This window comes from Purpureocillium lilacinum (genome assembly GCF_023168085.1).
Source record: "Purpureocillium lilacinum CBS 284.36 DNA, scaffold_2, whole genome shotgun sequence".
Taxonomy (NCBI): Eukaryota; Fungi; Ascomycota; class Sordariomycetes; order Hypocreales; family Ophiocordycipitaceae; genus Purpureocillium; species Purpureocillium lilacinum.
This window is the reverse complement of record NW_027072112.1, coordinates 5,658,990-5,685,900: the sequence shown is the minus strand read 5'-3', so window position 1 is coordinate 5,685,900 and position 26,911 is coordinate 5,658,990. Positions and strand designations below refer to the sequence as shown.

Below are 26,911 nucleotides of genomic sequence, written 5' to 3'. Positions count from 1 at the left end.
TCCGCGAATCACCAGGTTGCATTGCATCCGTCGACGGGGCCGAGACTCGTATTTCGTACCGCCGCGCGACAGGGCCCTTCTGAATGGGGGAACTTTGTGCGCCGGGTGGCTGCTGGCCCAGCCTGCCCTTGCGACAAGTCTGAAAGTCATGTTAGCTTCTGAGACTGGCGCCGCCGCAACCTTCTCCGCAGGGCTGAAAGACGGCCCAATCCGCTTCGGGCCCTTTCCCAGCATCTGCACTCGCTGCACAGGCGTGAAAGCGACCCAAACGAGTGGCGGTCTTCAGGTCCACCAGGGGACTGGCGATCGGTGCAAAGGGCCGCGGGCTGAGAGGGGCCCGTATGGCACGCACCGAGGCCGTAAACGACCAACCCGTTTTCCCGTCATTGTTCTGCAACGGTCGTCGCGGGAAACGAAACAGCGCTCGAGGCGGATGATGCGGCTGCGTGACCGTGACGCGGAGGCATTCATCAGCTCGCCCCACTGGGTGATGCCAGCGACACGCCTGCTTATTCCCCGATCTGGCACTCGGGGGCATCCAAGTCCGACTCCGAGAGCCGGCACCAAGTTCTCGACGGCCACGCAGAGGGGCCACCCAGGCGTCTGGACCGCGCAAGGCAGAAGAGAGGCCACGGCTTACCTGGCGGGGTGTTCGGGCTCGCTCAGAGCTGGTTCGGGACGCCATTCGACAGGCGCTGGACAAGCAATGCCAAGCTGCACGGTTTTTTCCTAATGCGGAATGACGCTGACCGTGAAGACATGCCGTGAGCGAGTGAGTCGTTGGACCCTGCGGAGGGGGAGCCGCAGAAGCTCGACGGCCTGCCTCCGCGGCCCCACTGCTCCGTCGGTCGCGTCAAGCTCCATCAAGTTGTGTGCAGCTTCGATCAGCGAGGACGCCGCCGATGCGGTGGGCGGGCCTGAGGACGGAACAAGTGAAGCTTTTCGGAAGCAGGCGGTGATAGTGTCTGGTGAACTTCGAGGCGTAGCATCACCAGTGGTCACATGATGCCGCATGGCGCGGGTCATGTGTACCTCGTACCTCCAAGAGGCAAGAGGCAGGCGGCAGGCGGCAAGTGCGTCAGGCACGCCTGCCCCAGTGCCGCGCCACGTGCTGATGTCAACAGTTCAGGCCAGACATCAAGGTCGTTGACATCCCAACGCTCTCCTCCTCCACCTCAACTCCATCATCAACAAGCCTTACTCCCATCACAACCGGCCTTGCTGCGACAACGCGTCATATACAAGTGGATGGCAACGTCCTGATACCCCGCCACCATGTTTACGCGATCGGTGCTGGGCGCCTCGCTCGTCCTCGTTGCCAGGGCGGCGCAGCCTGGAGCTGTTGACCCAGTGGCTGCCCCGATGCGAGATCTGACCTGGGGTCAGCTCAACTTTCTTCACACGACAGACACCCACGGCTGGCTCGGCGGACATCTTCTAGAGTGAGTCCACCCATCGTTTCACATCGTTGCCCGGTACTGACGGACAATCAACAGACCGCAGTACTCTGCCGATTGGGGAGACTACATTTCCTTCGCCCACCACATGCGCAAGCGGGCCGATGATACCGGCGCCGACCTCCTGCTTGTCGACACGGGCGATCGCATCGAGGGCAACGGGCTCTATGACGCATCCACCCCGAAGGGCCTATTTCAGTACGATATTTACGCTGAGCAGAATGTCGACATTATATGCATCGGCAACCACGAGCTGTACCAGGCCTACTCGGCCGACCGCGAGCACAACACCACTGTCCCCAACTTTAGGGAAAACTACATCGCCTCCAACCTCGACTACATAGACTCGACCACTGGCGAACGAAAGCCGTTGGCCCAGCGCTACCGCAAATTCAAGACCAAGAATCAGGGCCTGGAGATTGTCGCTTTTGGCTTCTTGTTCGACTTTACCGGCAACGCCAACAACAGCGTCGTTCAGCCCGTGGCGGAGACCATCAAAGAGGAATGGTTCCAGGAAGCTATGCGAGAGAAGCCGGACCTCTTCGTCGTCATCGGGCACGTCGGCCTCCGCATGGAAGAGTTCCGTACAATCTTCACCGCGTTGCGCAAGCAAAACTGGCACACCCCCATCGTCTTCTTTGGCGGGCACGCCCATGTGCGCGACGCGCTCAGCTACGATTCGCAGTCTTTTGCCATGGCATCAGGCCGATATTTCGAGACCATCGGCTGGATGTCGGTCGACGGAATCAAGAAGGCCAAGAAACCAGACAAGGACGTCTCGGCCGAGGCGTCGCTCAGCTTCACCCGCAAATACATGGACAACAACTTGCTTGGCATGTACTACCACACGGGGCTCAACGAGACGACATTTCCCACAAAGCATGGAAAACGTGTCAGCGACATGATTTCCAGGGCACGGGACGCCCTCCAGCTGGACTACAAGTACGGCTGCGCACCGAAAGACCTCTGGATGTCCCGGGCCAAGTTCCCGTCCAACGAGAGTATCTATTCGTGGCTGCAAGACGACGTCTTGCCAGACATTGTTGTGAGCGACACACGAAAGGAGAAGTCGCGCCTTGCGATTGTCAACACGGGCGGCATCCGCTTTGACATCTTCAAAGGCCCATTCACTCGTGACAGCACGTACACGGTGAGCCCGTTCACCAGCGGCTTCAGCTACGTCCCCGACGTGCCATACGACGTGGCGTCCAAGGTGATTGGACTGCTCAACAGCGCAGGCAAGGTGCTTGAAACGGACCGGACTCACTCGCGATTCCTCGACATTCCGGAGCAAATGACTTTTGAGGATCTAACACACGTCGGTCTCGTTGACGATGATTCTGAAGAGGAGGAGCCACGTCTTGAACTGCGAAGTGTTCCCACCTCCGACGGACCCGACTTGATTCCGGGATACACGACAAAGGACGACATTGGCAGCGACGGTGATGACACGGTACACAAGGAAATCAAGTTCCATGCCGTGCCCAACTGCATTCAGGCCGAGATCGAATTCCCCGACGAGGGTAAGCCGGAGAAGGTAGACTTGGTGTTCATCGACTTTGTGCAGCCGTGGATCATTCCAGCGCTCAAGTTCAGCGGGGGCGATTTCAGCGATGACGACGTCCAGCGTTACATGGATGGGACTCTGACGTACAAGCTGGGCGAGTGGATCAAGAAGAACTGGAAGACCGATTGCTAGGCGTGATCTGGGCTGGTTCGTGTTTATGACTTTACGGAAATCCCATAGATATTTAGAGCAGGCGAGTGAATACAGGACGGATCCAAGCAACACAAGCTTTGCTTGCGGAGGCTGGCAAGGATTGACGGTATCCGGCACAAGCCCCTCGAATTTAGCCGGTGCCTGTCGTACCTATAAGAGATACGCGAATACCGGGATCGTTCGAGCTGCACCTCGCGATCCTTCGTATTCGGTCCGCATGCCGTTGACGGTCCCCACAGCGGGATGACATGCGGGATCCACGGCATTTCGACAGCAAGCGGGCGCTAGCGCGTGGAGTGCATCGTGGACCGCATAGGCACAGCCAGGCACCCCGAGCCAGGGGGGAGGCGGCTGCGAAACGGAGCCCCCGCGATTAGCCAGAATCCGCCAATGCGAATACGATGATATACACGTGAGATGGTTCCTTTCGTCGGTGGGAGTGGATAGGTAGTTGTGGGAAGCGATACTCGGGAGGGCAGAGAAGGAGAAGGGGAGCCGGACCTGCGTACTGTCGTAGCGGTCCAAGGAAGGGGATGTACGTAGTGTATGTTGTAAGTCCCGAGGTTGAGCTGCGAGTTCACCTTCCGCGCGGATGGGAGGTTTGCTATATGAACGACCTATCTTGCCCAGGCAGCTGCGAGGCACCTAGCTTGGGGAATAGATCGCCTGAGGGGGGAGAGAGAGAGACCGTTTCTTCCTTTCCCGTCATCTGTCACTGCGTCTAGGCGGAGCTCCGACAATTCCACGGCACCATACTACGATCTTGGGCTTGTACATGAAATAAACTCGATAGCCACTAGCTGTCTACGTTATTGTTGGGATTACGGCATCACGGCCTGGATTGTTACCACCTACGCCATCAACAAACGTACGAGATATGCCCGTCCTCGTGCCTGTGCCAGCACCGCGCCATGAAACCTGACCGTACACTGACAGACACTTCACGCCCCCGTCCAGTTATTCAGCATGTCACTTCTCGGCAAGACAGCCCTCGTCACGGGCGCAGCCGGCGGCCTCGGGCTGGCCATCGCGCGGGCGCTCCACGCCGCGGGCGCCAACGTCATGGTCTGCGACATCAACCCGGAGCGGCTCGCCCAGGCCGAGCACAAGTTTTTGCGGAGCCCCACGCCATTGACGCCAGGCACATCGCCCTCGCAGCCGCGGTCGTCGCCGCCGCCGTCCTCGTCCGTGAGTCCGCCGGAGGTGCGCTTCTACCCCGTAGATGTCACGGTGGAGTCCAACGTCAAGGCGCTCATCGAGGCTACGATTAGTGCGTTCGGCGCGCTGCACGTCGTGGTGAATAACGCGGCTATTATGGACCGCTTCGACCCGGCGGGGGTGTGTGACGGGGAGGTGTGGAACCGCGTGATGAGTGTCAATGCCACGGGGCCGTTTCTCGTGACGAAGCATGCGCTGCCGTGGCTGCTGAAGCGCCGGCGGCGTGAGGTCGAGGGCGACGGTACGGGTGCGGACCCGACGATGGTGGATGACGGCGCGGAGCGGCAGGAGGATGGAGGCGGCCGTGCGGGTGATGGTGCCGCCGTTGGCAAGGAGGACGACACCGGACGGCTCATCGTCAACATTGCCAGCAACGCCTCGTTCAGGGGCCTGTCCGCGGGCGTGGCCTACACGGCGTCCAAGCACGCCCTCCTGGGGCTGACGCGCAACACGGCCGGCTTCTACGGCCCCAAGGGCGTGTCGTGCGTGGCGCTCGCGCTGGGCGGCCTGACCGACACGAACATTAGCGATGCTTTCGCTCTGCAGGTTGGGGACGAGGGAACGGAGGATGAGCCCAAGTCGCGTCATTGGGGGGTGAACCGCGAGGGCATGGCCAAGATGATGGAGACGCAGCCGGGGAACCGCCTAGCCAAGATCGAAGACGTGGCGCAGACGGTGGTTTTTCTGGCAGAGGGCGGAGGGCGAGGCATGAATGGCAGCTGTGTGACCATCAACGACAACTGGCCCGAGGCCTGAAGACGGGCATTGTAGCAATAGCAAGCTGGATCCCGGATCCCGCAACGGCAAGACAGAAATCGAAACATCTTTTTTTTAACTTCCTTTTGTTTCATACACGTAGTCTACATCTAAAAGTTGGCCACCCACCGCATGTTGATCTGCTTTCTCCGGACCTGAAGCATGTCAGTATGAGTGAGAGTTGGGGCGTGAGAGTAAAAGAGGACGTACCATCGGGGCAACAAACATGACGCCACCCAGCAGTGCCAGCACCGTGCCCACGAGCGTCACCTTGTCGAAGCCCTGGCCCAGAATGTCAAACACGCCGCTCGGGGCGACCCGCGTCACGTACACGTCCACGCCGTACGCCGCCAGCAGGCTCGTGCTCTCCACCTGCGCCGGCGCCGCCACGATGCCCCTGACGCCGACGACGTCATACTCGTGGGAGAGAATGCTGCGCGGGTCAATCTCCATGGCGGGGGCGTACTTCATCAGCGCCTCGGCCTCCATCTCAGCGGCCGTGGGTTCTCGACCGACCGGCCGGCGGGGGTCGATGGCGTGCCGCGAAAGGCCAAGAATGCTGTGCGACTCCGGCAGGTATGCGACCAGCTCCCGGGTGGTGATGCCCTGGCGCGTCTGCGTGACCGACAGGGTGCTCAGGGGCTGGGACATGACATACGCCTGAGAGACCACCCACGGCAGCGGCACGCCGGTCGGGCTGTCGACGGGGTTGAGCGACGAGAAGTTGGCCGACTCACCCAGCGGGCCGCGGCTGTTCGGGTCTGGCGACTCGTACAGATCCGAGACTACCACCTGGTAGCCCTTGATGGAGCGATCCGTGTTGTCGTCGAGCTTGTAGTCGCCGAAGAATGAGCACGCGTACCAGTTCTCAGCCATGGCGCAGGACACCGCCTTGGCCGAGTCGGCGCCGTCGTAAAGCTGGGAGGCGAGAACTTGGCCAGAGACAGTGTCGAGGAGCTGCACGGACAGGCTGTTGGCCTTTTCGTCCGCCACGGCGACGACGAGGCTGTTGGGGTTCAGGTACTTGTACATGACGCGGCGGTCGCCCAGGACACGGCCGATAGAGGCGATGGGGTTGTGCGACGGAAGGCTGGCAACCTCGACAATCTTCTGCCCGACAAACACCTGCAATTGCCAGACGTCCTGCTTGGTGACCTTGCCACCCTCGGAGCCGTACTTGACGCCCTTGAGGACATCACCGCTTCGCACGACCACAGTCCGGCCAGCATCCCAACCAGGGGGCAGATCCCCCGCCGGCAGTCCATCGGGACCAATAGGGAGCAGGAGCTTGTCGGACTCGGTGTCGACGACAGCAACGCTGGAGATGGCGTCTCGGTCGCCAGTGGCGCCGACAAGGGTACGCCAAGCTCCCGTCGTAGAGTTGAAGGTGGCATGCTCGCCTTCGGCGCCATACACAATCATCAGACCCACCTCGCCGTTTGCTGTCAGCGCCCTGACTTCCAGCGGGTTGCTAGCATCACGGGGGAAGAACTCTTGCGTCCAAACGACCTTGCCCCCGTTGCCAGAGTCGAGGCCGTAGAAGCGCCCTCGACGGGTGGCGACGACTAGGACCTTGTTGAACCCAAACGTATCCCGGTGGAGACCAGGCTTCTTGCCGATGATCTCGCCACCTGCAATGCTGTTGATGACATTGCCAGGAATGCTAGCCAAGTACCCGGGCAAGTACTGCAGGTCTTCGATGTGACGCGTCACACGGTGGATATATGCGGACAATGGGTTCGTGTGGGCTTCCTCGGCCAGGACCTTGGCCAGGTCCTCCCCCTCGGGAATCTCAGCCCAAGCCGCGGCCACGGCGCCAGACAGGCCCTCAACCCGGGTCCAGTCCTTCTCGCCATTGCGGATGAGTGTCCAGTCGTCGGATTGTGTGAGCACAGCAGAGCGAACGGCGAACTCCGTGCCGCCTGGCTTCTTAACGACCTCAGATGCAGCGGCGACTGGATGAACCTTGGCGTCCTGCTTGACGGGCCAGCGGGCAAGGATGGCGTGGGAGTCAGACGAGACGATCAGGGTCTCCTCGCTGCCAACTTGCGTGAAATAGACGTTGGCGCCTTCGGAGCTCACAGAAAAGGCACCCTCGCCGCGGAAGTATGGCAGCTCGTAGGCAATATCACTCTGCCCCGTCTTCAGGTTCGTGTGGAACACGATGGCCTTGTTGTTCTTTTCTCCCGCGCCGTCTGGCTTGGTCTGGATGTGCACCAGGAAGTGCGGCTGCGACTGCGCAAGATGCGGGGCGTGGATCTGGACCGACGCCGCGTCGGGAGGGAGATGAAAGTCCTGCTTGGACTTGGACCCGAGTATGTTGACACTGAGCTTGGCCAGCCCGCTGTTCGCCCAGGCGACGATGGGCGCGGCCGAGTTGGCGCCCACAAACATGACATCGCTGGGCCCATGGATGTCACCCTTGGTGCCGACGGACCAGTGGTCGACGCGCGATCCGGTAGCCGTATCGAGCGACGTGACCTTGAGGTTGTACGAGGACCCCGAGCCGTGGAGACTGACGACGTAGACATTGGCAATGTTGTTGGAGACTTGGAGGGGCACGTCCTTGCTGTGCTCGCGGAACTCCCAGATGACTGTACCAAGGGCGCCGTGGAGGCGGCGCAAGACAGTGACGCCATCCTCGTCGAAAAGCGCCAGGACGTCCTTGCGCGAGGCCTCTGTAATCTCGAGAATCTCGAGATCCTTCACCTCGCCCTTGAACTCCGTCTGCCAGATATTGCGCCCCGACGCGGCCCCCCAGGCCTGGACCTTTGAGCCCTGAGCCGCCGCGACCCAGTGCTCGCCCTCAGGCGCGCGTAGGAATCCGGGCGCCGCAACGTCGTCGGCATCGTCAGCAATGCGCTGTCGCCATACTAGGTCGCCATTGCTCGGATTGACGGCGCCGATGACACCGAGGTCGCTGATTGTGTAGAGCAGGCTCGCCTTCTCGTCCCTGCGCGGTCGGTGGAAGAAGGTGGCGTCTTGTCGCGGCAAGCCGAGGAGGGAGTAGTGGAAGTCGATGTCGCCGACCTCGTCCTTGAATACGGCGGCCGCGAGGGTCGACAGACCCAGTAGCAGGGCCGATTGGAGTGTGCGTCGCATGTTGGCGATGGCGACTTGTCCTGGAGCTGAGCTGTCGCGGGAGCTCGAGCTTGGTGGCTGTCAGGAAGGCGTCAGCTGGGAGCAGCGATTAGGGAGCTTCTGTTCGCTTAGTCATCGTGGGGGGGTCGCCAAAACTCGGTATAGGGTAGCTCACAGGTCCCTCGCCCGCGGAGGGTTTGGTGTGGTCCTCCGTACGTTTTACGTGCGGATTAAAATGGCGTCCGTTTCGCGGCGAGGAATGCTACCTTTGAAGGAGCTTGTGACACTCGAGCTTGGTCTAGACCGCAGGCATCGATGTGTGGCGGTGACGTGCAGCGAGAAGCCGGGTTGCACTTGAGGAAGCTTGTCTTGGGTGGCCACCAATACGGCCCAGTGACATCCACCAAGACGTCGAGATGCGGCAGCAGAACAGCCGACGACAGGCCTTGTAATTCATCGCCAACATTATGCAAACCAGCCCGCCAAATGCCTTGTGATTTTGTCCCCGTTTAACTTCATTGGAGTTATTGACGAAGTACCCCGACTTCGCATCCAGAGAGGCTTGCGTGTTGGCTTCCAGCCCTCCCTCCCCGAGTTGGCTGCCAACCAACTTTGTGCCATGTCTCACCCCGGAGCTTGTAACCGCTGATGCCGTCACTTTGCGTCGCACTGGCGCAGCCAACGAGGTCACCCACCCCCTCGACCTCGACACCATGCACGTGAAGATCTACCGTGACTTGTCTCTGAATGCCGCGGGTAGGTGCGATCTCGGGACGCCTTCCGCTTTACTTTGCTTTATCGCGGCCTGTAGACACCATTGGCTTCAATTCTTATACGAGGGGAGGAACGCCCCGCGTAGCGAGTTCTCGCAGTACGAACGCTCCTTCCCGTATCGACTGTGAACAGGTAAACAGGATGCTCACACTGTACTCTAGGCAGGAAGTGACCCCCAATATTCCTTATGCAACACCGTCGATCTCGAGTCGCTGCCCACGCCATGTTGTAGCCGTGGCAGAAGGCCCAGGCTCGAGGTGTCCGTCCTCACCCTTCGCGCGACGGATGCACGAGCCACTAGCGGAGTAGAGCCAGCACCATGAACTCAACGACGACCCGGCCTCTCATCTCCTCGTGGTCCCCCACTCCGATCCCGAACCTCACCCTTTCGGCCGGCGGTCTCCTTGCCCTCGCCGATCTCAACACCATCGCTCAGCGCACAGTCATCGCCGGTGGTTCGTCCTGGCTCGACGCTCTGGTGCTCGCCCCCGGCTTGCACTATCAACAGGCTGCCGATGCCCTCTTCGACCAGAGGCGGCCCTCCTCGGGCTCCGACGGAGGCAGTGATGGCGACTCTGCTGTCGAGGGCGATACTCAGACGCGCTTCCCCGTCTCCAACAGAGCCATGGTCAACTATCTTCGCAGGCTATGGCAAGAGGTCAACGAAACTGGGACCCTAACTCTCGACGTGGGCATGCTCAAGGAGAAGACAGGCAGGGAAGAGATCCAGCAGCTACGCCAGGCTTTTGGCAGCTGGTGGCGTCGACGGCCGAAGCAGCCTGCGCATGAGCAAGTCGAGGCACTGAATGCTACAGATGTTGTCCAGCAGATCAGCGAGGTGGACTGGCTGAGCCACCTCTTCTACCTCGCAAGCCCACTCCTCACCGTCGCCTCCCTAACCTTTATGATACTTCTCGCCGACTGGTGGGGCCTGGCATTCATCCTCGCCCTCATGATTTCCCGCATCCTCAACATCTGGTCCATCAAGCAACGCTCTCGTCCCTCGCCGCCTCCGTCTCGATCACAACCGATTCCGCCCTCACTAGCCGTCTCAGAGTCTGCGCCCCCGGCACTACCAGACAGGCGAACCTCATACGCCATTGAGCTTGGAGGTGGCCGTCGTGCCGTCTTGCGCGGCATGGACTCGGACCTCCGAGCGCTCACGACCCAGACGTGGCTGCGCGACAAGTCCACCCTCGACGGCTACCTCGAGGCCGCCGCCAAGCTGCTCGTCTACCTCGTCGCGGCCTTCAGTGGGAACCTGAGCCAAGCTGGCGCCATTGTACTCATGTCGCTGCTCCTGGTCAGTGCTGGCCTGTTGGGCCTGAGCAACGCGCACGCGAGAGAGCTGCGAATGAATGGACGCGTGGCAAGGCTGAGCATTGAGCGCGCGTTGATGGATCGCAGAAAAAGGGGCTTGCATCAGCAAGGAAACGGGACGGCACTGCCGGCGTAGAAAATGAAGGGAGGGGTGCACCGTTACGGCACGGCATATCCACAGGCGAGCATATAAAGGGCTTTTGGGCGTTTCAGCTAGCGATATTCCAGAACTGTATTTTCAACTGCTGTCCAAGCGCAATGTAAACTCGACATATAAACACATGTGCCGACGTGTCCCATTTCAAACTCCCTGTCATACAAACACCAACTCCTCACACAAGTCCCGATCAGATGCTTAGGGGGCTTCTCTCGGGGCTCTTCCAACCCCACGCTGTTGCTAGGCCCCGCAACGGATGTTGAAATGAGCTGAGACAGCCATCACTGCTCCTTCTCCTGCTCGTCTTTGACCTCGGCAGGTGGCTCATCCTTGACCTCGGCAGGCGGCTCATCCTTGGCCTCAGCTGGTGGCTCGTCGACCACGGCCGGGGCTGGTGGCGTTGGCTCCGCGGGAGGAACTGCCTCGGCGGCCGGTGCGTCTGGCATAGCTTCGTCCTTTGCTTCCGCACTAGCACTGCCCTCCTCCGTTTGTGGTTTGTCCGGAACCGGAGTGGATTCCTCCTTGATGGTGTTGTCCAGCGGCGAAGGCTCCTTGGGCGGTTCTGGGGCCACCTCCGGCTCCGCTACCGGGGGTTCAGGCGCCGGCTCCGGGACTGCTTCAGGCTGAGGAGTGGGCTCCCGAGGGCTGGGCTCCTTGGGCGGTGACACTTGCTCTGCGGCAGGTTCGACGGGCTTCTCACCCTCGGCAGCCTGTCGATCCAGCTCGCCCATTAGTCCACCGATCAGGTCCGTCTTATCGTCCGTCGATGACTGCGGCTGGTCCTGGTCCTGCTGCTGCTCTTCCTGCGGCGAGACCGGCTTCGGCGGCGGCGGCGAAGGCTCCGTAGCGGGAGGCCCCGCCTCCTTGCTGCCCTCCACCGAGGCCGTGCCAACCTCGGACGGAGCACCGGACTCGGTCAAGGGGTAACGCACGGACGCGGAGTCGTCCGGTTTGATGGTGTCTTCGGTCATGGCAGAGTCGAACTGGCTCAGCGGCGGGCGGTGTGGCCCACTATAACCTTCGCCCTCCCGGCTCTTGTCTTCATCCGACCTCCCCTCATCTGGCTTGGGGGAGTCGATGTTGCCGACTTGCTCGGGGGGTGGCGGCAGCAGGGCCTCGTCCTTGGGGGTCTCGTCCTTGATGGCCTGCTGGCTCGGCGATCGTTCTTTCGGCGGGCTGACGACAGCCAGCGGCTCTGCGGACGTGGGTTCGGCCGCGGGGATATCTCGCTCTGTCGCTTCTCGAGGCTCCTCACCGACAATAGTCGAGGGCGGCTCAGCGACGGTTGACTCGACTACTGTTTCGACATCGGTTGCCTGCGTGGGTTCCACAGATAGCGGTTGCAGGTCCTGGGGTTCAGACGGCTCCGTGGGGGACAGCAGGGTGACATTCTTGAGCGGGCTTCCCTCTGTTCTAGGTGATCCAGCCGCAAGACTGCCTATTGGCGGTGCGAGGGTGAGCGGATTTGGTGGTGTGGGTTCCTTCGGCACAGGCTCTTTGTCGGACGAGACAACTTCAGATGGTGGATCAATAGAGATGGCGGCGTCGGGCATTTCGTGATCCTGGTCGCGGTCAGGAGCAGGTCGCTGATCCTGGTCCTGGCCGTCGCCCTCTTCGCCCTCCTCGCCCTCGTCACCCTCGTCACCGTCGTCGTCATCGTCCTCCTCGTCGCCGTCAGCCATCTCGCTGTCCTCTTTGGGTGTGTTCGCATCGGTCGAGGTGGCTCCCTGCGCGTTGTTAGAATCAGTAGATTATGGGGTTCTCTGGGGTCGCACGTTTTCTCCTTGGCTCTCGGTCTTGATAGCTGCCACGGCACCATCGACCAGAGGGGCCGGCGCGCTGGTCGGCCCCTCGCCAGGTAGAGGGGTCTTGATCTTCTTTTTCCCCCTACCGGGCCCGGCCTTGGCCTTTCTCTTGGGAGGTGGCGGCCTCCTCCTCTGCGGTGGTGGGGCTGGAGCCAGCGCGTCACCGCCGGTGGCAGCGGCTACCTCACGCGTAGAGATGATCTCGCCATCGACGTGATGTCCCTCGGCGAGCGTGACCTCTTCAGTGTACGGGTTGCCTGCGGCATCGAGGCGCCTGACAGTGGCGCGAGTAACAGTGGGACCAGTGTACTTGTCCTCGACCGTCTTGCTGGCAATGGTCACTGTGCCCTTCCTGCGCTTGGCGAGGTGCGACACGGCCGGCGCCTCGACATTGCGCGGCGTCTGCTTCCAGAGCTTGATGGAGAAGCCCTGAGACTGCGATTCCTCCTCCTTCTTCTCGGCCTTCTCGGCGGGCGCAGCGTCGGGATCGGCATCGGCGTCGTCGTCCTCGTTCTCGACGGGCGCGGGGCGCTTGTAGAGGCGGCCTGAGCGAGCCGCTCGCAGCAGCTCCTGGCTGTGTGGCGGCAGCAAGTTGGAGTCTTTGGGCATGCCGTGGATAAGTTCCAGCGACCAGACGTCGTTTTGCTGCTGGAGCTCCTGCTGAGGAGGCGGCGCGATGCTCACCCACTCCTGTCGCCATTGCCGGACGGGGAGGCCTGGTCACGTCAGCCCAAGTCATCGCGAAGCCCCAAGCGTGGAGCGCATCGTACCTTCGAAATCATCATGCTCGGCATAGCCTCCGCGATTGGCGCGTCTCGTCTTGAGAGTCATGTTAGCGTGATTGAGACAGCGACGTGGCGCGCTGGGACAACGAACTCCTGGAGCCATGGTGTCGCAATGGCAACTGCGCGGTGCAGCGCGACGTCAGGTGAGCCGCCGCGGACCTGACTGCGCGCCTGACACGTATGATTCGACCGGTGAACCGTTTTTGGTATCGCGACAATTGCAGGAGTCGATTGATGGCCGATGCGCGAAACGGCCGGCACGTCGCGAGACCGGTGGCTGGACTGGATTGATGGTTGCAGTTCTGGCTGCTGGCCTGGGAGGCGCCAAAAAGCCAATGAACAACGGTGAGCGTGATGACATAATCACGACCTTTCCCGACTCTGCCACTCGGCAACGATGCGAGAACGATGCACAGGGGCAACATTTACGCATACAATGCTGCTTGGTTCAATTTGCACCTGTGCTCTCGAGCCCGTGTTTATTTTAGTTGACGGAAAACAATACGTAGCAATACGTGCGTTGGGGTTCCCCGTTCGCATCGCCGAGTCGCGACACTTGATCACAATATGGTGCCGAGTGCGTGATTCGCATGTCCCCCATCCGTATGGCCATGCAACTCGTGCATGGGTCGAGATTGAGGTTGAGATTGATATTCCGTCTATGCCCATAGTCACGTCATATTCCAACGGCAGAGATGCCGGGAATGCCTCGTGTGGTATCCGTCTTGATGTACACCTCCCGGGCTCCCGTGCCGGCCCGCCCTACTATACAAGCGTCGTCCTGTGCGACATCGATCGCCCCATTAATGCCTAGTTCCATCTGTGTGATTTCGCAGTTAGAGAATGTCGCTGCGTCGTTGCGTGGGAGTGGTTCGGAACATACCCCTGCTCCTTCTGCCTCATGACCTCGCCGTGGTCGCCGCTCTCCCGGCCCTGCCGCTAGTTAGTTGCTGTCCATGATTTGCGCGTTGCCTATCACGTACCGAAATTCCGCCCTCGACGACTAACCGGTCCAGCTGGTAGAACTGGCTGATGACTGTTTGCCGCTGTGCCGGGCGCTATGTTAGCTCTCGTACTGCCGTTTCCGCTGGGTCTGTGGCGTAGCCGTGCGCACCTTCAAGACCTGCAGCTCCTTGAGACCCTTCTGTACCAACTCCTGGATCTGGCGCGAATCCTGCACGTTCTTGTTCTCTCGGAAAGCATCTCTCGTTCGGCGCTTGGCGTACTCGCGGAAGTTGTAGGCGGCAAACTGATCGCCCTGCCGTAATAATTGGCGGTACTGGATCGCAGTCAGCCATGCTCAACCCCCGCACACAACCAGCGGCGAGGACACTTGTCCGCATTGCGCTGTGCCCTCTCGTTCTCTCGTGGCGAAAGAGCAGCTTGCCGAGCGTGCAAGCCCAGGGCGATCGGGCGGGTGCAACGGAACACGTACCAGCGATCTGACTTGTTGCGGCATGTCGCCCTTCAGTGTTCCGACAACGGACATGTCGCGGCGGTGGGTGTGGTTAGGGAGGGACGAAAATGCAGCAAGGTAGAGAGAGGAGCTGGATGGTCGATGATGAATGAATGCCGCGCCGTCCGCGCCCACCGAAGCAGCAGCGGCGGCGGATTGGGCGCTTGGCCAATGACAAATTTCTCGGCCTCCAGAATTGTCCGACCCGACTAACACCGAGTTCCAGCGCCCTTCAACATGGGCGCTGAGAGCGCCGCCGGCCCAATCGGGGAGATCCCCACCTCCATCTCACCCAGCATTTTACGCCGCAATTCGGGTGTTCCAGAATACCAGCGAATTTGCACCATTCGTCGCCTAATTTTATGTTCAAGATTCACGGCCTACAGGCTGCGCGCTACAAAAGAATGTCGCCGCCACCCAAGAGGCTTCTCCCTGGCTTGCTCACGCCGATGATACCCTCCTCCAGCAGCCTCTCGACGAGGGAAAACAGCATGCCATCACAGCCTTTTCGGGCCATCAAGTCCACCGTCACGGGCAGATACTCGGTGTGATTTGTGATTGCCGATTTGTATGCCATCTCCCCAATCGGCACAACGAGGTCCGGCACCTCGCCGATGACGGAGATGCGGCTTGTCGAGAAAGCTGCCGGCGGCGTCACGCCCTGAAGGTACGCATTTCGGTACTTGGGCCTTGGCGTGCGCGGCACATACACAAATAGGTGCTTGGAGCATGTCTCCGGGTCGCCGGCAAGAACCACACTGTCAATCCATTCGCGGAATTGCCTTTGCTTCGCCTTGGCCGAATCAAGCGCGCCGGGGAAAGCGTCGGCGACAGCCCAGCGGTCGAGCGGGCTAGGATTGACAAACGGTAGGCGGCCATCGTGTGCGGCGGCATAATCCGCGTAGAAAGGGTCTCGCACGAGCTTGGTCTGCTCTGCAGCCGTGATGATCTCGTACGTGTTGTTGATGAAGACGTCAAACGGCTGACCGCCCGGGCGGGATGATGCCCACGACGCGGTCAAGTTGAATGGCGTGGTGTTCGCGGACAGGAAGTCGCTCAGGCGTTTGAGGAACCCCGAAAACATGCTTGCAAGCTCGGAGGTGGTGTCGGTCGGGAACCCCACCGTGAGGATGCTAGACGGAAACTTGTCGATGAAGGTCATGTTCTCGCGGTACAGAGCCTTGGCTGCCGTCCTCCAAAGTTTGGGATCACGCGCAAAGATGCCTGCGGTATCAAGCCCAGGGGCAATGGGCATTGTGTTGGCAAGCGTCACCAAGCCATGGCCTGCACTGTTAGCGGCATTCAGCACCAGAGGAAAGGTGCCGTACTAGGTCGATTGCCGAACACGCCCTGTATTTGGCTGGGGCTCCTAATGCTCCCGCCCGTATCCGAGCCGATGGCTATGTCGAGCCACGGGTATGATGCTGTTGGCGCGTTAGCAAACAGGCATGAAGCGCGAGGAACCCATGGCTCACCTGTGCCAGCAGCAGGCCCGGCCGAAGAAGATGAAGGACCCTGGTAACCATCGCCACGTGGGTTGAACGGTGCATGCACGTCCACCCAGTCGGCAGTCGCAGTCTCCCCGATGGCAAACTGACTCGTCTTCATTTTGCCCACAATCACAACCCCAGCATCGATCAAGTTCTGCACAGCTGGCGCAGTGACATTGGCGGCAGGATAGAGATTATACCATGCCCGGTTGGCATTCGCTGTTTTGAGGCCCTTGACATCGAATATGTCCTTGACCCCGAGGCGCACACCTGCCAGAGGCTTTTCGGGCGTCTTCGTGAAGTAGAGTCGCGACGGGACGGCGACTGCAAGTGACTGACCAGGTATATTGGCTGGTAGGACCGAGTATGACCCATCGGGATTGAGAACCGATGTTTCGGTAAAGGCTCCTTGAGTGTCGGAGTAGAGTCGATGCGCTTGATATAGGAAGCCCGTATGAGAGATGAAGTAGGGCCCCTGGGGAAAGGATGTGTTGTGCTTCGATGAGAATATGGTGCAGTCGTTGATGGACTTGGGATATGTACCCTGGCCTTGGAGGTATAGGGCTGAGGGTTGGGTTAGCATCACATATTGCGCGATAGGTGGCAGGGAGTATTGTAGGCTACCGTTGAGGAATCCATCCTGGAAAACATCGTCAGTCTGGCTGAACTTTATCTTGACCGACTCGAAATCGGCCGGACCAAAGGTCTTGGACGCTGAGCTGATGACGGTTATGGGGAGCAGTCCCAGCCCATCCGATGTCTTGGGCAATGCGACTTCAATCCGGCCGACCGAGGCTTGAGGTACGTAGTATGGAATGCCATTGAGTTGTACCGTAGATCCTGTCGACACAAGCTTGTACGCGTCGGTAGCTTTGGGTTGTATCAGCGTAGCTGCAGCTACGAGCAGTTGACGATACCGCATAGTGGTTCCCTGAGCTGACCGATTCAACTAAACCTGTCAATGGCTCCAGTAAAACTCAAAGCCGACGCACATTCCAAGAAGGAAAACTATGTACTTGAACGTGACAGAAAGGCGAGATGGGACCCGATTGCCGATGATCCCCTTCTGGAGGACAAGCCAGTCCCTTACCAAGCCAAGTTTACAAGAACCATTGTCGGGTGTTCATCGTGTGGAGAAAACGATCGCCGTTATGTCCTTTGTTCACCTTGAGGATAGTATTTCCCAACTAGATCATGGTCATATCCGCGGGTCATTGAGAACCCTGAGGGACGGTACTAGCCTTGCATGGGCGCGCAATGAGCTAGAAGATAAGCACCCCAAATTATCTGCCAGAAGTTGGCGAAAGAAAAGCGCGCGATAGGTGCTGTGCATTGATCGCTGACCGCCAGTACACAGGCAGGACAGGGCCTGCCGTAACATGGTGCGGAACTTTAACGTGCATTCCTGCAATTTTGTTCCCTGTAGCTTATGAGTGCCTGGACATCGTCCAAGTGGGGAACGGGAGTTCAACGACTAAGCTTGTATGCTTCCTTTCAATAATCACTCAGCGGATGGCTAGACTCCGGTCCATCAAGGTGTTGCAGCCATGCAGGTGCGATGGACGATCGTCAACAAGAGTACCTCACCTTGTTGGAGTGACATCAGGTCAAGTGGCCACATAAAAGTAGATAAAACAATCAGCTATGCATCTGCCATTGCAAAGCTGTGAGGCCTGAAGCAGCTCAGTCGTGACGGAGTCATCATGGGTATCTTACACCGCAGCTTTGCCTTGGTAGTGGCGGCGCTGAGCGTCCAGGCTGTTGGCAAGCCTGTTCAGGAGCCCAGGGCAGAAACAAGAAACACGACAAATCCCAAGCCTCTACTTCAAGATTTTGATGCCCTTGGCGCTTGGTTCGATGGGGTAGCCTCAATCAACAACACTCTGACTTCTCGCCAAAACAATGCCACCATCGCCATCGTGGGAGCTGGCGTCACGGGGTTGGCCACCGCGCTGATGCTCGACAGCGTTGGCGTGCACAACTGGGAAATAATCGAGGCAAGCGAACGCGTCGGCGGGCGGTTTCGCACCATCTTCGTCGGCGGCACGCAGGAGTTTGCCGAGATGGGACCCATGAGGCTGCCGTACAGGATCCGATACAAGAGCGACAACTCGACACATGAATACACGGATCACATGATGACGTTCCAGCTTGCGGACTGGCTGAATGAGCTCAACGGAAACGACCCCAAATGGAAAGTGGACTTTATCCCATGGATCCAACACCACCCGAACGAACTCATTGCCAGGGGCACTGGAAGGCATCCTGACGGTCGGGTGCCGACCCGCGCTGAGATTGCCTCCAACTCGAGCTTGGGGAAGCCTCCCCCAATGACATCCCTGGAGTACAAAGACACCAAGAAGAAAATGAACCACATTTTAAAGGACGAAAAGACCCTCAGGGCCATTCAAAAGGACATTTGGCGCGCTCACAAGAAAGCCATGGACGATGGGCTGGACGACTGGAGCGAACAGGCGATGATGCGAAACGTCTTCAAGGCCAGCGAAAACGTCACCGACGCAATCTGGACGGCAACCGACTACGACGTCTTTTGGGACGAAATGGTGCACAACTCAAATCTCGCACAGGATGGAGGGGCGGACTCCCTGGGAGAGACTGAATGGAAATGCGTCGACGGCGGCTTCAATCGACTGTCGGACGCCTTTCTACCGCATGTGTCGGACCGACTCACGCTGAATCGGAAGGTCACGAAGCTTGAGGCAGTGTCAGCGGCTACAGGTGGAACCAAGACCCGTCTCTCGTGGTATGCCGGCTCAGGGGCCAACCGCACCTCGCACTCCAAAGAATACGACTACACGGTCATGGCCGTGCCATTCACAATGACGCGCTTCATGGACCTTCCCGACTTCTCGTCTGTGCTAGGCCGGGCAATTAGCGAGGCCGGCCTGCGATTCAAGTCAGCGTGCAAGGTCTCTCTCTTGTTCCGCGAGCGCTTCTGGGAACATGGTGAGCGGCCCATCCTAGGTGGCTACTCGATGCCAGAGAGCCTGGCTGTGGGAGCACTCTACTACCCCGTCTATGGGCTCAACGAGACGGGCCGTCCGGGGCTCATCACTCACTACCGCGGCGGCGACTGGAGCGATCGCTTCGTCAGCATGACGGACGCGCAGCACGCGGAGTTGGTCCTCGACGCGATAGCCAACCTCCACGGAGATTCGGTACGGGAGCTGTACACGGGAGACTATGCGCGATTGTGCTGGCTACAGGATGAACACACTGCCACGTCGTGGTGCCGGCCGGACGTGGAGCAGCACAAGCTGTACATACCTGCGTATCACCGGACGGAACATAACACCATCTTTGTGGGCGAGCACACGGCGCCGACGCATGCGTGGATCAGCTCGTCGCTGCACTCGGCGGTACGTGGAGCGGTGCAGCTCCTTCTGGAGATGGGCATGGTGGATGAGGCGAAGTCGCTGAACCAGCGCTGGATGGGTCGGTGGATTGAGAAACGTTGATACAGATGATTGTGTATAGGCTGTACACTTGGAAGGCCAATGGCATAGATATGAGTGAAGATTAAAAGTCTGAGATGAGATACTTTGGTACTATACAAATGATGATATACTCTAGATGAGCTCTATCTGCCCGAAGGCTTGATCTGGCTAACACACTGACCGATGAAGCCCAAGAACATAAGCTCTGGTTGTTATTCTGGTGAGCTTTAGTCTCTTCTCGTCGTCGGAGCCAAAGCTATGCGGCTTTCTCCCCAATGTTTCTTGGCCCGTCTGGTCCTTCCTGAAGCCCGTTGCGCCTCGGCAGGTCCTCTCTCCAGCGCCAAAAGGGACGCATCGGAGTGATGCTCTCATCACCATTTTCGAAGACGTCTGCTGCGTGCTACATAGCGTTAGGGACTCTCTTGTCATGACTCTTTGCCGTTACGTCTTGCTTACCTCGCCGAGGACGGGCATAAACTTGGCGCCATGCCCACTGCCACCCGTACAAACAAACACCGAACGATCGGCATATGTCGGAACGTAGTCGATCTAGACAAGCGTGCTTTGTTAGTTCCACAAAGCCTCAAGGAGATCACGAGCACTAGAGACCTACCAAGAACGAGTTGTCGAGCGAGTCTGTGTACCAACACAGCTTGGTCGAATAGAATGGCACATCTTTGAACTCGGGCAAGAAGATTGCCACAAACTCTCTGATGGCATCTGAAGAGAACGAGGGCAGTGATTTGCACTCTGAAGGTGGCAGAGGAATGGACCATTTTCCATCCTGCGTGAATGGTGTTCCTTCAGGAGCCGGTCGAAAATTGGTAAACTGATCGCCAGTTAGCGGACATACGGTACCATTTTAGTACGGAGAAAAACATTTAGTGTACCTTGAGTCCGCGGTAGCCAATCTTCACGAAACCTTCTGTCGTACGCGGTAAGACGTACACACTTCCCGTGTCTTTGCCATCCTTACCTCTGGGCGCACTCTTCCAGGTAATGACGGGGAACCTCTCTGGAGAGTACTTGTCCCAGAGCTGTTTGTCAGTTTCGCCAATCTTAAAGGTCGCAACACTACCAGCAGAGGATTCCAAGTGGTAAGATAGGTCTGGCAGGAGCTGCGTGGAGAATGACCCGGCTGCAGCAATCAGTAGTCTACTTCGGAGCGGAGGGTGGCGAGGGACCGTTGCTTACCTGCGATGACAACCACATCGGCTTTGTGAACCTGTCCGTCTTTGGTCTTGAGACCAACCGCTTTCTTGCCACCACTAACCTGCTCCTCAATCAAGCAGTCAAAGCTTCCCTGCTGGGGTCCAAACTTGAAGACCACACCCACTTTTTCGGCAACTTGGTGAAAGTATGCGCAACCCTTGTGACAGCGCGTAAAGCCCGCCAGCGAGTCCAGCACAGCCTCAAAACTACGTCCGTCTGGATCGTCGGGGATTGAGAATTCGAGAAGCTTGGACCCCCAACCGCGCTTAGTGGCACGCTCACGATCTTCGAAGTTTCCTTCAACGAACTGTGTGTCACGGAGGCCGTCGCGTGTCATGTTGGCGAGGGTCTCCTGCTCCAGCTGGCTAAGAGAAGCAGTGGGCTGGACACGCAGCATGCCGCAGGGGACAAAGAGGGCCTCGGCTCCATTGTCTTTGTCACGCTGCTCCTTGTTCATGCCAACCCATGCCTCGCGGCTTTCGAGCGCGAGCCTCTGGTAGTGCAGCTTGGTTCCATAGGACGCCCGAAACTATTGACAATGTCAGCGGAGGATTCTTTGGACGGGTACGCTTCGTTGAGGGCCTAGTCTTAGGTACGGCTATAGTGACTGACAATTTTGTTGTGATCTACGGACGCAACCAGCTCGGGGTTGTCATCCGACGGTTGATAGCCCGTCTTGTCATATTGGTGCTGGTCAAACACTGTGACGTTGTGCCCTGCACCACACTCAATGTTTCGTGCATGTGAGCAAGCTGGAAGATCTTGACACCAGCCAGATAGGAAGGTGATCGCCGTAGCCACTCACCCCTTTTGCGCAGAGAAATGGCCAGTGAAAGGCCAAAGATGCCCGCTTGATCAGACTCTATGTCAGGCTGCGTTCCAAGGAGCGGGGGAATTGAATGTCACACGCTGAACGCGTACCACCAACAATCGCCACCGTCTTTTCGTCCTGGTTGCCCATCTCGAAATGCATGGATCCGATTCGGCCTTGATATCGGGACACTCGTTTTGTCGTCTGTAGCTCGGCCAATTTGGCAGTTAGCCTCGCCGAAATTGAGGACCTGCACGCTTGGCTGAGGTGTGGTGGTGGAACAGGCGTTGGCCTGGTCCGCCTGGATGTCATCCTGCTTTTTAGGTCCCCGCCACCGGAGTCTGCCCGAGCTTACAGGGTCTAAAGACTCTAAACAGCACCTCGGGCAATATACCAACAGCAGCCTGCAAGCCTAGAATGCGAACCTCTACGGATCGGTAGATCATCCCGCGGCCTGGCCCGTTGCGGCCATTATTATGGTTACACATAAGTTTGTGCAGGCCATTATTAATATCTCCTAAACGCATTGGGCAACCACCGACGGCCGTTGCAGGGACCTTGGAGCGAGTGCACCGTTGACGCTCGCGAGGCGAAAGTAAGACTTCGACCTCGGACTAACAGCCAGCACGGATCGGCCGAACAGACACCTTGATGTCTATCCTACTCACCTTTTCCAAGAACAGCATCCCATTCCGAGTCGAGGAATTTTTGCATTTCTCCACTGTGCTCGGCTCCTGCGCCTCTTTGGCCTGTTTCGTGTCAAGTATTACTGCAGGCTTAAGACAACCAGCGTGATGTACCAGCGGCCCGAAGCTGATCGAGACACATTGGATCCAATCCGGCCACGGATATATTGATCTGATCCGGATCTGCACATGAGCTGGCATTTCCCTCGCCAAGGACGATCTACTCTTGGCTTGGACTTTGACGACCTCAACTCAGCAGCCATTCTCCTTGACGGCTCACGTCGTTGAACTGCAATCCTTCGTCCACAGGTGATTCATTTCCTCCACCACCTGAAAAGCCTCACCATGTCCGAGAAAAAGCCGCCTTTTGACGACTCGGTTCAAGTCGCTACTGATGCCGAACCTGATCCCAAACTGATCAAGGCCGAGGCCAACAATGGCAGCGATGGCTCCAATACACGACCCGGCAGCAGCCGAGTAAAGATGGTCTCGAAGCGCGACATCGACGACACGACTCTCTTCTACAACACCCACAAGGATAGCGTCAAGCCCATCGACGATACAGGCATCAAGCGCCTCAACCAGAAGAACTTTTGGTTCTTGCTTTCTCAGACGTGGTGGATCGCCTTTCTCATCCACCTAGACAAGTCGACCCTGTCGCAAGCGAGCACCATGGGCATTTTCAAGGACGTTCAAATGACTAAAAACGAGTATAACGACCTCTTCGTGGTATTCTACACGGGCTATCTCATCGCGCTGTGGCCTGGGGCATACATCGCCCAGCGTGTAGGCCACAAGTACTTCATCACTGTGTCGCTGCTGCTTTGGGCACTGCTGCTGGGCATGCATCCCCTAGCCAAGACAGGCAAGCAAATGATCGGTCTGCGGTTCCTCTTGGGGATGGTAAGTGGAAAGTTGGACTCTGGTATAAAGGTGCTTGAGGTACTGATCGTAGTAGACCGAGTCGCAAATCGTTCCATCTACGACTGTTCTTCACCAGGCCTTCTTTCCACCCAAGAAGAGTCCCTGGGTCCAGTTGCTGTGGTGGGCATCAGGCAGTTTCGCAAACGTCCTCCTCACCATGGTCGCCTACAAACTCATCCAGGATGACACTCACGGAACTTTGGTTGGGGGGCTTAAGTCGTGGAAGTGGTTGCACATCATCTGCGTTATCCTCACGTTTCTTGTCGCGGCGGTGCTCATCTTGTTTCTTCCCAACTCACCCGTCGACGCGAAGTGGCTCTCCACAGAAGAGAAGATACACACAATTGAGCTGATTCGCCAGACACATGCGGGCATCTCCAACTCGACTTTCAAGTGGGCCCAGGTCAAGGAGTGCATTCTGGATCCAAAGAGCTGGCTGTTCATGTAAGTTAAGCTCGCACTATGGTCCAGTGCAAACACTGACCGAGTCCAGCACTCACATGTTTTTCAACGAGCTGCCAAACAACACTTCACAGCAGCTGCCTCTTATCATCGTTGGCTTCGGCTTCACGCCCGCACAGAGCGCCCTCTTCAATATCGCGAAGCCTCTTTGGGGCTCTTTTCTAATCCTAGTCTCCGCTGCTATGCTCTACGCGACGGACCTCGGGGTGGGATACACGTGTGCCATCTCGTACATACCTTGTTTTGTTGGTGGCATTATCATGGTAAGTAACCGATTACTCCGAAACCGAGGCTTTGCTGACCCAGCAGGTCGCTGCACCATGGTCGAACAAGATCGCGCTCGTTGTTGGCACGCAGATATCCACCTTCAAGCCATCTTACCTGCTTGGCCTCTCTTGGGCCGGCACCACAACCATTGGGTACACCAAGAAGCTGTGTCTCATGTCAACGTGCGTTGTTGCAGCTGCTGTTGCAAACATGATCTCCCCTGAGTAAGTCTACACCCGACACGCAGTCAAGCGACAGTCGCTGACAACACCAGGTTCTGGCAGGAAAAGTACAAGCCACGGTATATCCTCCCGTGGTCATTCATGACCGCCTTCTGGCTCATCTCCCCGGCCATGTGTATCATTATTCGCTTTTATCTGCAACACGAGAACAAGGTGCGTGCAACGAAGCTCGAACAACAGGGCAGCGACAGTGAAGAGGACGCGTTGGACACGGGAGATGGGATCCTCCGGTTGAATGACAAAGATCTTGACCAGACGGATCGCGAGAATCTTCGGTTCGTCTATCCACTGTAAGTCTGATATAGAAAGGGGCCCTCGCTTGTCCTTGGCCTGGAAAGAAAGGGTCCTGTCAGGGAAGAATGTAACCATGGCGATTCTGAGCCGCTGTTGAACGATCTCTATCGCTCCTTTCCAGCCTGTAACATTCATTCAACATAAAGTTTAACCAGCTTTGTCCTTTCTCTCACTCATGCTCCACCTCTGGCAATTCCTCCTTCTCGTCCTGGAGCTTTGGATTCTCTGCCGCTGGACTCCCGTGTGCGAGAATCATGGAGGTTAGTCCAATCTCCTGATTGATCTCCTCCATCCTCTCGAAATCGGCTTGCGCAGTGCCGACAGAGCCAAATACAACATCCATTTCTTCGAGGGTGAGTCGCTTGGTCTCCGGCACAAAGAACCAAATGAACCCAGCGCCCAGGAAGGTCAAAGCTCCGAAGATGAGATACGTGCCATACGTAATATCCGACAACATGTCGGGCGTGATTTGTCCGACGATAAAGTTGCACCTGTCATTCGCAGTAAGCAAGAGTCGTCCTGACGAACGCGGGAGGGGCGGGGCTGACTTACATCCAGTTGCTTGAACTGCCTAGGGCGACACCGTACGGCCGACTGGACAGTGGCCAGATCTCAGCAACAATAATCCAGCCGCAAGGGCCCCAAGAATAAGCGAAGTGGACAACGAAGAGCCACACCATGGCCACCGCAGCCCACCCTGCAGCCGCGTTGTCAGAGAGGTCGCTATGCCAATGCCCGACTATCGCCGCGATAATGACGTGGCATATTGCCATTCCAATAGCGCCGATGGTCAGAACAGGCTTTCGTCCGACCTTGTCAATGTAAAGGACCGAAGGTATAGTAAAGATGAACATTAGAATGCCGACGACGCCGGTAGCTAGCAAAGACGTTGTGTTGCCACTGAGACCCAGCTGCTTGAATATTGTGGGCGCATAGTAGAGAACCGCGTTGATGCCTTCACAACGTTAGCAACCACAAGCAAATAAGAATACCGTGCTACGTTACCAGTAAATTGTTGATGTGCCATGGTCACAGTTGCAACTATGACTCGCTTGAACATAGGCTTTGATTCGAAGAGCGACTTGATGGCGACAAACTGCAGCTTGAAGGTGTTCCAGGTTGTCTGTTGGCTCAAGGCAGGAAACTTTTCGGAAACAGTGCGCTTCTCAAACAGAGACTGTGCCTTGATCTCCAGGAACTCAAGCTCGACGAGCTCGTTGTCGGCGCTAAGGCCACGAAGATTGGCAAGAACAGCTCGCGCTTCTTCTTCGCGATTGTGGTGAATCAACCATCGTGGGGAGAACGGCATGAATATCATGCCAACGAAAAGGACCGCGGCCGGCCCAAGCTGAAGGCAGATTGGAATCAACCAAGAGGAATCTTTTTGATGCCCAAGCTCTGTTCCGCCAATGTAGTTAGTTCCACTGGAAACGCTGGTGTTAGTGGTTTCCGTGTAGACGAATTGAGGGGTGGCTACTCACTAGTCAATCCAGAAGCTTATCATGATGCCAAAAGCAATGGCAAGCTGCTGAAGTGCGACCAGAGCACCTCGCACTTCGGGCGGAGCACACTCGGAATTGTAGATGGGAACCACCATCGACAAGCTTCCAACCCCGATGCCCCTAATATTGCGTTAGTTCCACACGCTGCTTCGGGCACTGATCGAAAGAGTAAGACATCAACGTACGTAATGAAGCGGCCAGCAAGAATTGCCTGGTATCCGACGTGGACTGAAGTGGCTTGGATCACCACACCCACCATGAAGACTGATGTAGCAACAAGGCTGGCATATTTGCGGGAAATTGCTTCTGCGAGGAACCCAGAGAGCAGAGCTCCCAGCCATGCGCCGAGTTCGAGAATAGATGTCAACCAGCCTTTCTTTGTCTGGCTGGCGTTCTCGTCAACTGGATCGTAGTCTCCCAATATCTGCGAGGTTGGTGTCAGCGAGGGTTTCTGGGTACACTCAGGTGATACATTGAGCTCACGGGACTGAAAGGAAGCCATTGCCAGGACTCCAGAAAACATTCCCTGGTTGTAACCATACAGCACACCACCGATGCAGGCAAATGAAGCAATGGAGAAGACTCTCATGTTCTTTACCAGCGCTGCGGGGCCACTGTCCCCCATGAGAGCCTTGCGGCGATTTAGGGCCGCATCGTATATCTGAGCCCCCGTGTCGGCACCTCCCATCTTGAGCGTATGGCAAGGTGAATCTAGTTTATAAGGTAGCTATAGCTTCGGGTGCAATGGAATGGAGAATGCTGTGTTGCTTTGCGGAACAGACTTGAGGCGACAAGAGAGGAGAAGAGCCGACGAAGTGGTCCAGCTGAGTACGAACAAGGACCCAGACTGGTCAGGACTGGAATCAACCTCTGCTCGACTCGGAATGAAGAGGGTGGAAGCCGAAGTATGCCAACAGGCTGTGCCAGGAAGACGCACATGCCCTTTTATAACGACGATCCTACGTGTAGACATGCTCACGAATATACGAAAGGCAGCCGTCGTCGACCGTGACGTGACAGCAGTACACCGCATG

The 26,911-nt window shown here is 57.8% G+C and overlaps 11 protein-coding genes across 11 annotated transcripts; 5 read left to right on the top strand and 6 right to left on the bottom strand.

Moving 5' to 3' along the window:
• Nucleotides 1–1,275: 1,275 nt before the first annotated feature.
• On the top strand, nt 1,276–3,156 carry PLICBS_003504 (uncharacterized protein; the record flags this gene model as incomplete). Its single annotated transcript, XM_018323251.2, has 2 exons — nt 1,276–1,442; nt 1,497–3,156. The coding sequence occupies 2 exons, from the start codon at nt 1,276–1,278 to the stop codon at nt 3,154–3,156; spliced, it is 1,827 nt and encodes a 608-aa protein (XP_018178481.2).
• A 987-nt stretch (nt 3,157–4,143) lies between these two features.
• PLICBS_003503 (uncharacterized protein) lies at nt 4,144–5,151 on the top strand (the record flags this gene model as incomplete). Its single annotated transcript, XM_018323250.2, has 1 exon — nt 4,144–5,151. The coding sequence occupies one exon, from the start codon at nt 4,144–4,146 to the stop codon at nt 5,149–5,151; it is 1,008 nt and encodes a 335-aa protein (XP_018178480.2).
• Nucleotides 5,152–5,261: 110 nt separating this feature from the next.
• Nucleotides 5,262–8,253, bottom strand: PLICBS_003502 (uncharacterized protein; the record flags this gene model as incomplete). The annotated part of the gene is made up of 2 exons (XM_018323249.2): nt 5,262–5,306; nt 5,362–8,253. 2 exons carry the CDS (start codon nt 8,251–8,253, stop codon nt 5,262–5,264), a joined length of 2,937 nt encoding a protein of 978 aa, XP_018178479.2.
• A 1,072-nt stretch (nt 8,254–9,325) lies between these two features.
• Nucleotides 9,326–10,462, top strand: PLICBS_003501 (uncharacterized protein; the record flags this gene model as incomplete). The annotated part of the gene is made up of 1 exon (XM_018323248.2): nt 9,326–10,462. The coding sequence occupies one exon, from the start codon at nt 9,326–9,328 to the stop codon at nt 10,460–10,462; it is 1,137 nt and encodes a 378-aa protein (XP_018178478.2).
• A 302-nt stretch (nt 10,463–10,764) lies between these two features.
• On the bottom strand, nt 10,765–13,176 carry PLICBS_003500 (uncharacterized protein; the record flags this gene model as incomplete). The annotated part of the gene is made up of 4 exons (XM_018323247.2): nt 10,765–12,210; nt 12,259–13,004; nt 13,059–13,107; nt 13,165–13,176. 4 exons carry the CDS (start codon nt 13,174–13,176, stop codon nt 10,765–10,767), a joined length of 2,253 nt encoding a protein of 750 aa, XP_018178477.2.
• Nucleotides 13,177–14,136: 960 nt separating this feature from the next.
• On the bottom strand, nt 14,137–14,562 carry PLICBS_003499 (uncharacterized protein; the record flags this gene model as incomplete). The annotated part of the gene is made up of 2 exons (XM_018323246.2): nt 14,137–14,352; nt 14,509–14,562. The coding sequence occupies 2 exons, from the start codon at nt 14,560–14,562 to the stop codon at nt 14,137–14,139; spliced, it is 270 nt and encodes an 89-aa protein (XP_018178476.2).
• Nucleotides 14,563–14,923: 361 nt separating this feature from the next.
• On the bottom strand, nt 14,924–16,941 carry PLICBS_003498 (uncharacterized protein; the record flags this gene model as incomplete). The annotated part of the gene is made up of 4 exons (XM_018323245.2): nt 14,924–15,813; nt 15,858–15,953; nt 16,005–16,583; nt 16,644–16,941. The coding sequence occupies 4 exons, from the start codon at nt 16,939–16,941 to the stop codon at nt 14,924–14,926; spliced, it is 1,863 nt and encodes a 620-aa protein (XP_018178475.2).
• Nucleotides 16,942–17,722: 781 nt separating this feature from the next.
• On the top strand, nt 17,723–19,498 carry PLICBS_003497 (uncharacterized protein; the record flags this gene model as incomplete). Its single annotated transcript, XM_018323244.2, has 1 exon — nt 17,723–19,498. The coding sequence occupies one exon, from the start codon at nt 17,723–17,725 to the stop codon at nt 19,496–19,498; it is 1,776 nt and encodes a 591-aa protein (XP_018178474.2).
• A 235-nt stretch (nt 19,499–19,733) lies between these two features.
• Nucleotides 19,734–21,650, bottom strand: PLICBS_003496 (uncharacterized protein; the record flags this gene model as incomplete). The annotated part of the gene is made up of 9 exons (XM_018323243.2): nt 19,734–19,877; nt 19,934–20,026; nt 20,091–20,306; nt 20,368–20,402; nt 20,454–20,615; nt 20,672–21,218; nt 21,302–21,405; nt 21,495–21,539; nt 21,611–21,650. The coding sequence occupies 9 exons, from the start codon at nt 21,648–21,650 to the stop codon at nt 19,734–19,736; spliced, it is 1,386 nt and encodes a 461-aa protein (XP_018178473.2).
• Nucleotides 21,651–22,531: 881 nt separating this feature from the next.
• PLICBS_003495 (uncharacterized protein) lies at nt 22,532–24,375 on the top strand (the record flags this gene model as incomplete). The annotated part of the gene is made up of 5 exons (XM_018323242.2): nt 22,532–23,089; nt 23,145–23,554; nt 23,604–23,835; nt 23,882–24,063; nt 24,114–24,375. The coding sequence occupies 5 exons, from the start codon at nt 22,532–22,534 to the stop codon at nt 24,373–24,375; spliced, it is 1,644 nt and encodes a 547-aa protein (XP_018178472.2).
• A 169-nt stretch (nt 24,376–24,544) lies between these two features.
• PLICBS_003494 (uncharacterized protein) lies at nt 24,545–26,565 on the bottom strand (the record flags this gene model as incomplete). The annotated part of the gene is made up of 6 exons (XM_065600233.1): nt 24,545–24,866; nt 24,928–25,330; nt 25,381–25,799; nt 25,857–25,997; nt 26,063–26,301; nt 26,350–26,565. 6 exons carry the CDS (start codon nt 26,563–26,565, stop codon nt 24,545–24,547), a joined length of 1,740 nt encoding a protein of 579 aa, XP_065456305.1.
• Nucleotides 26,566–26,911: the final 346 nt, after the last annotated feature.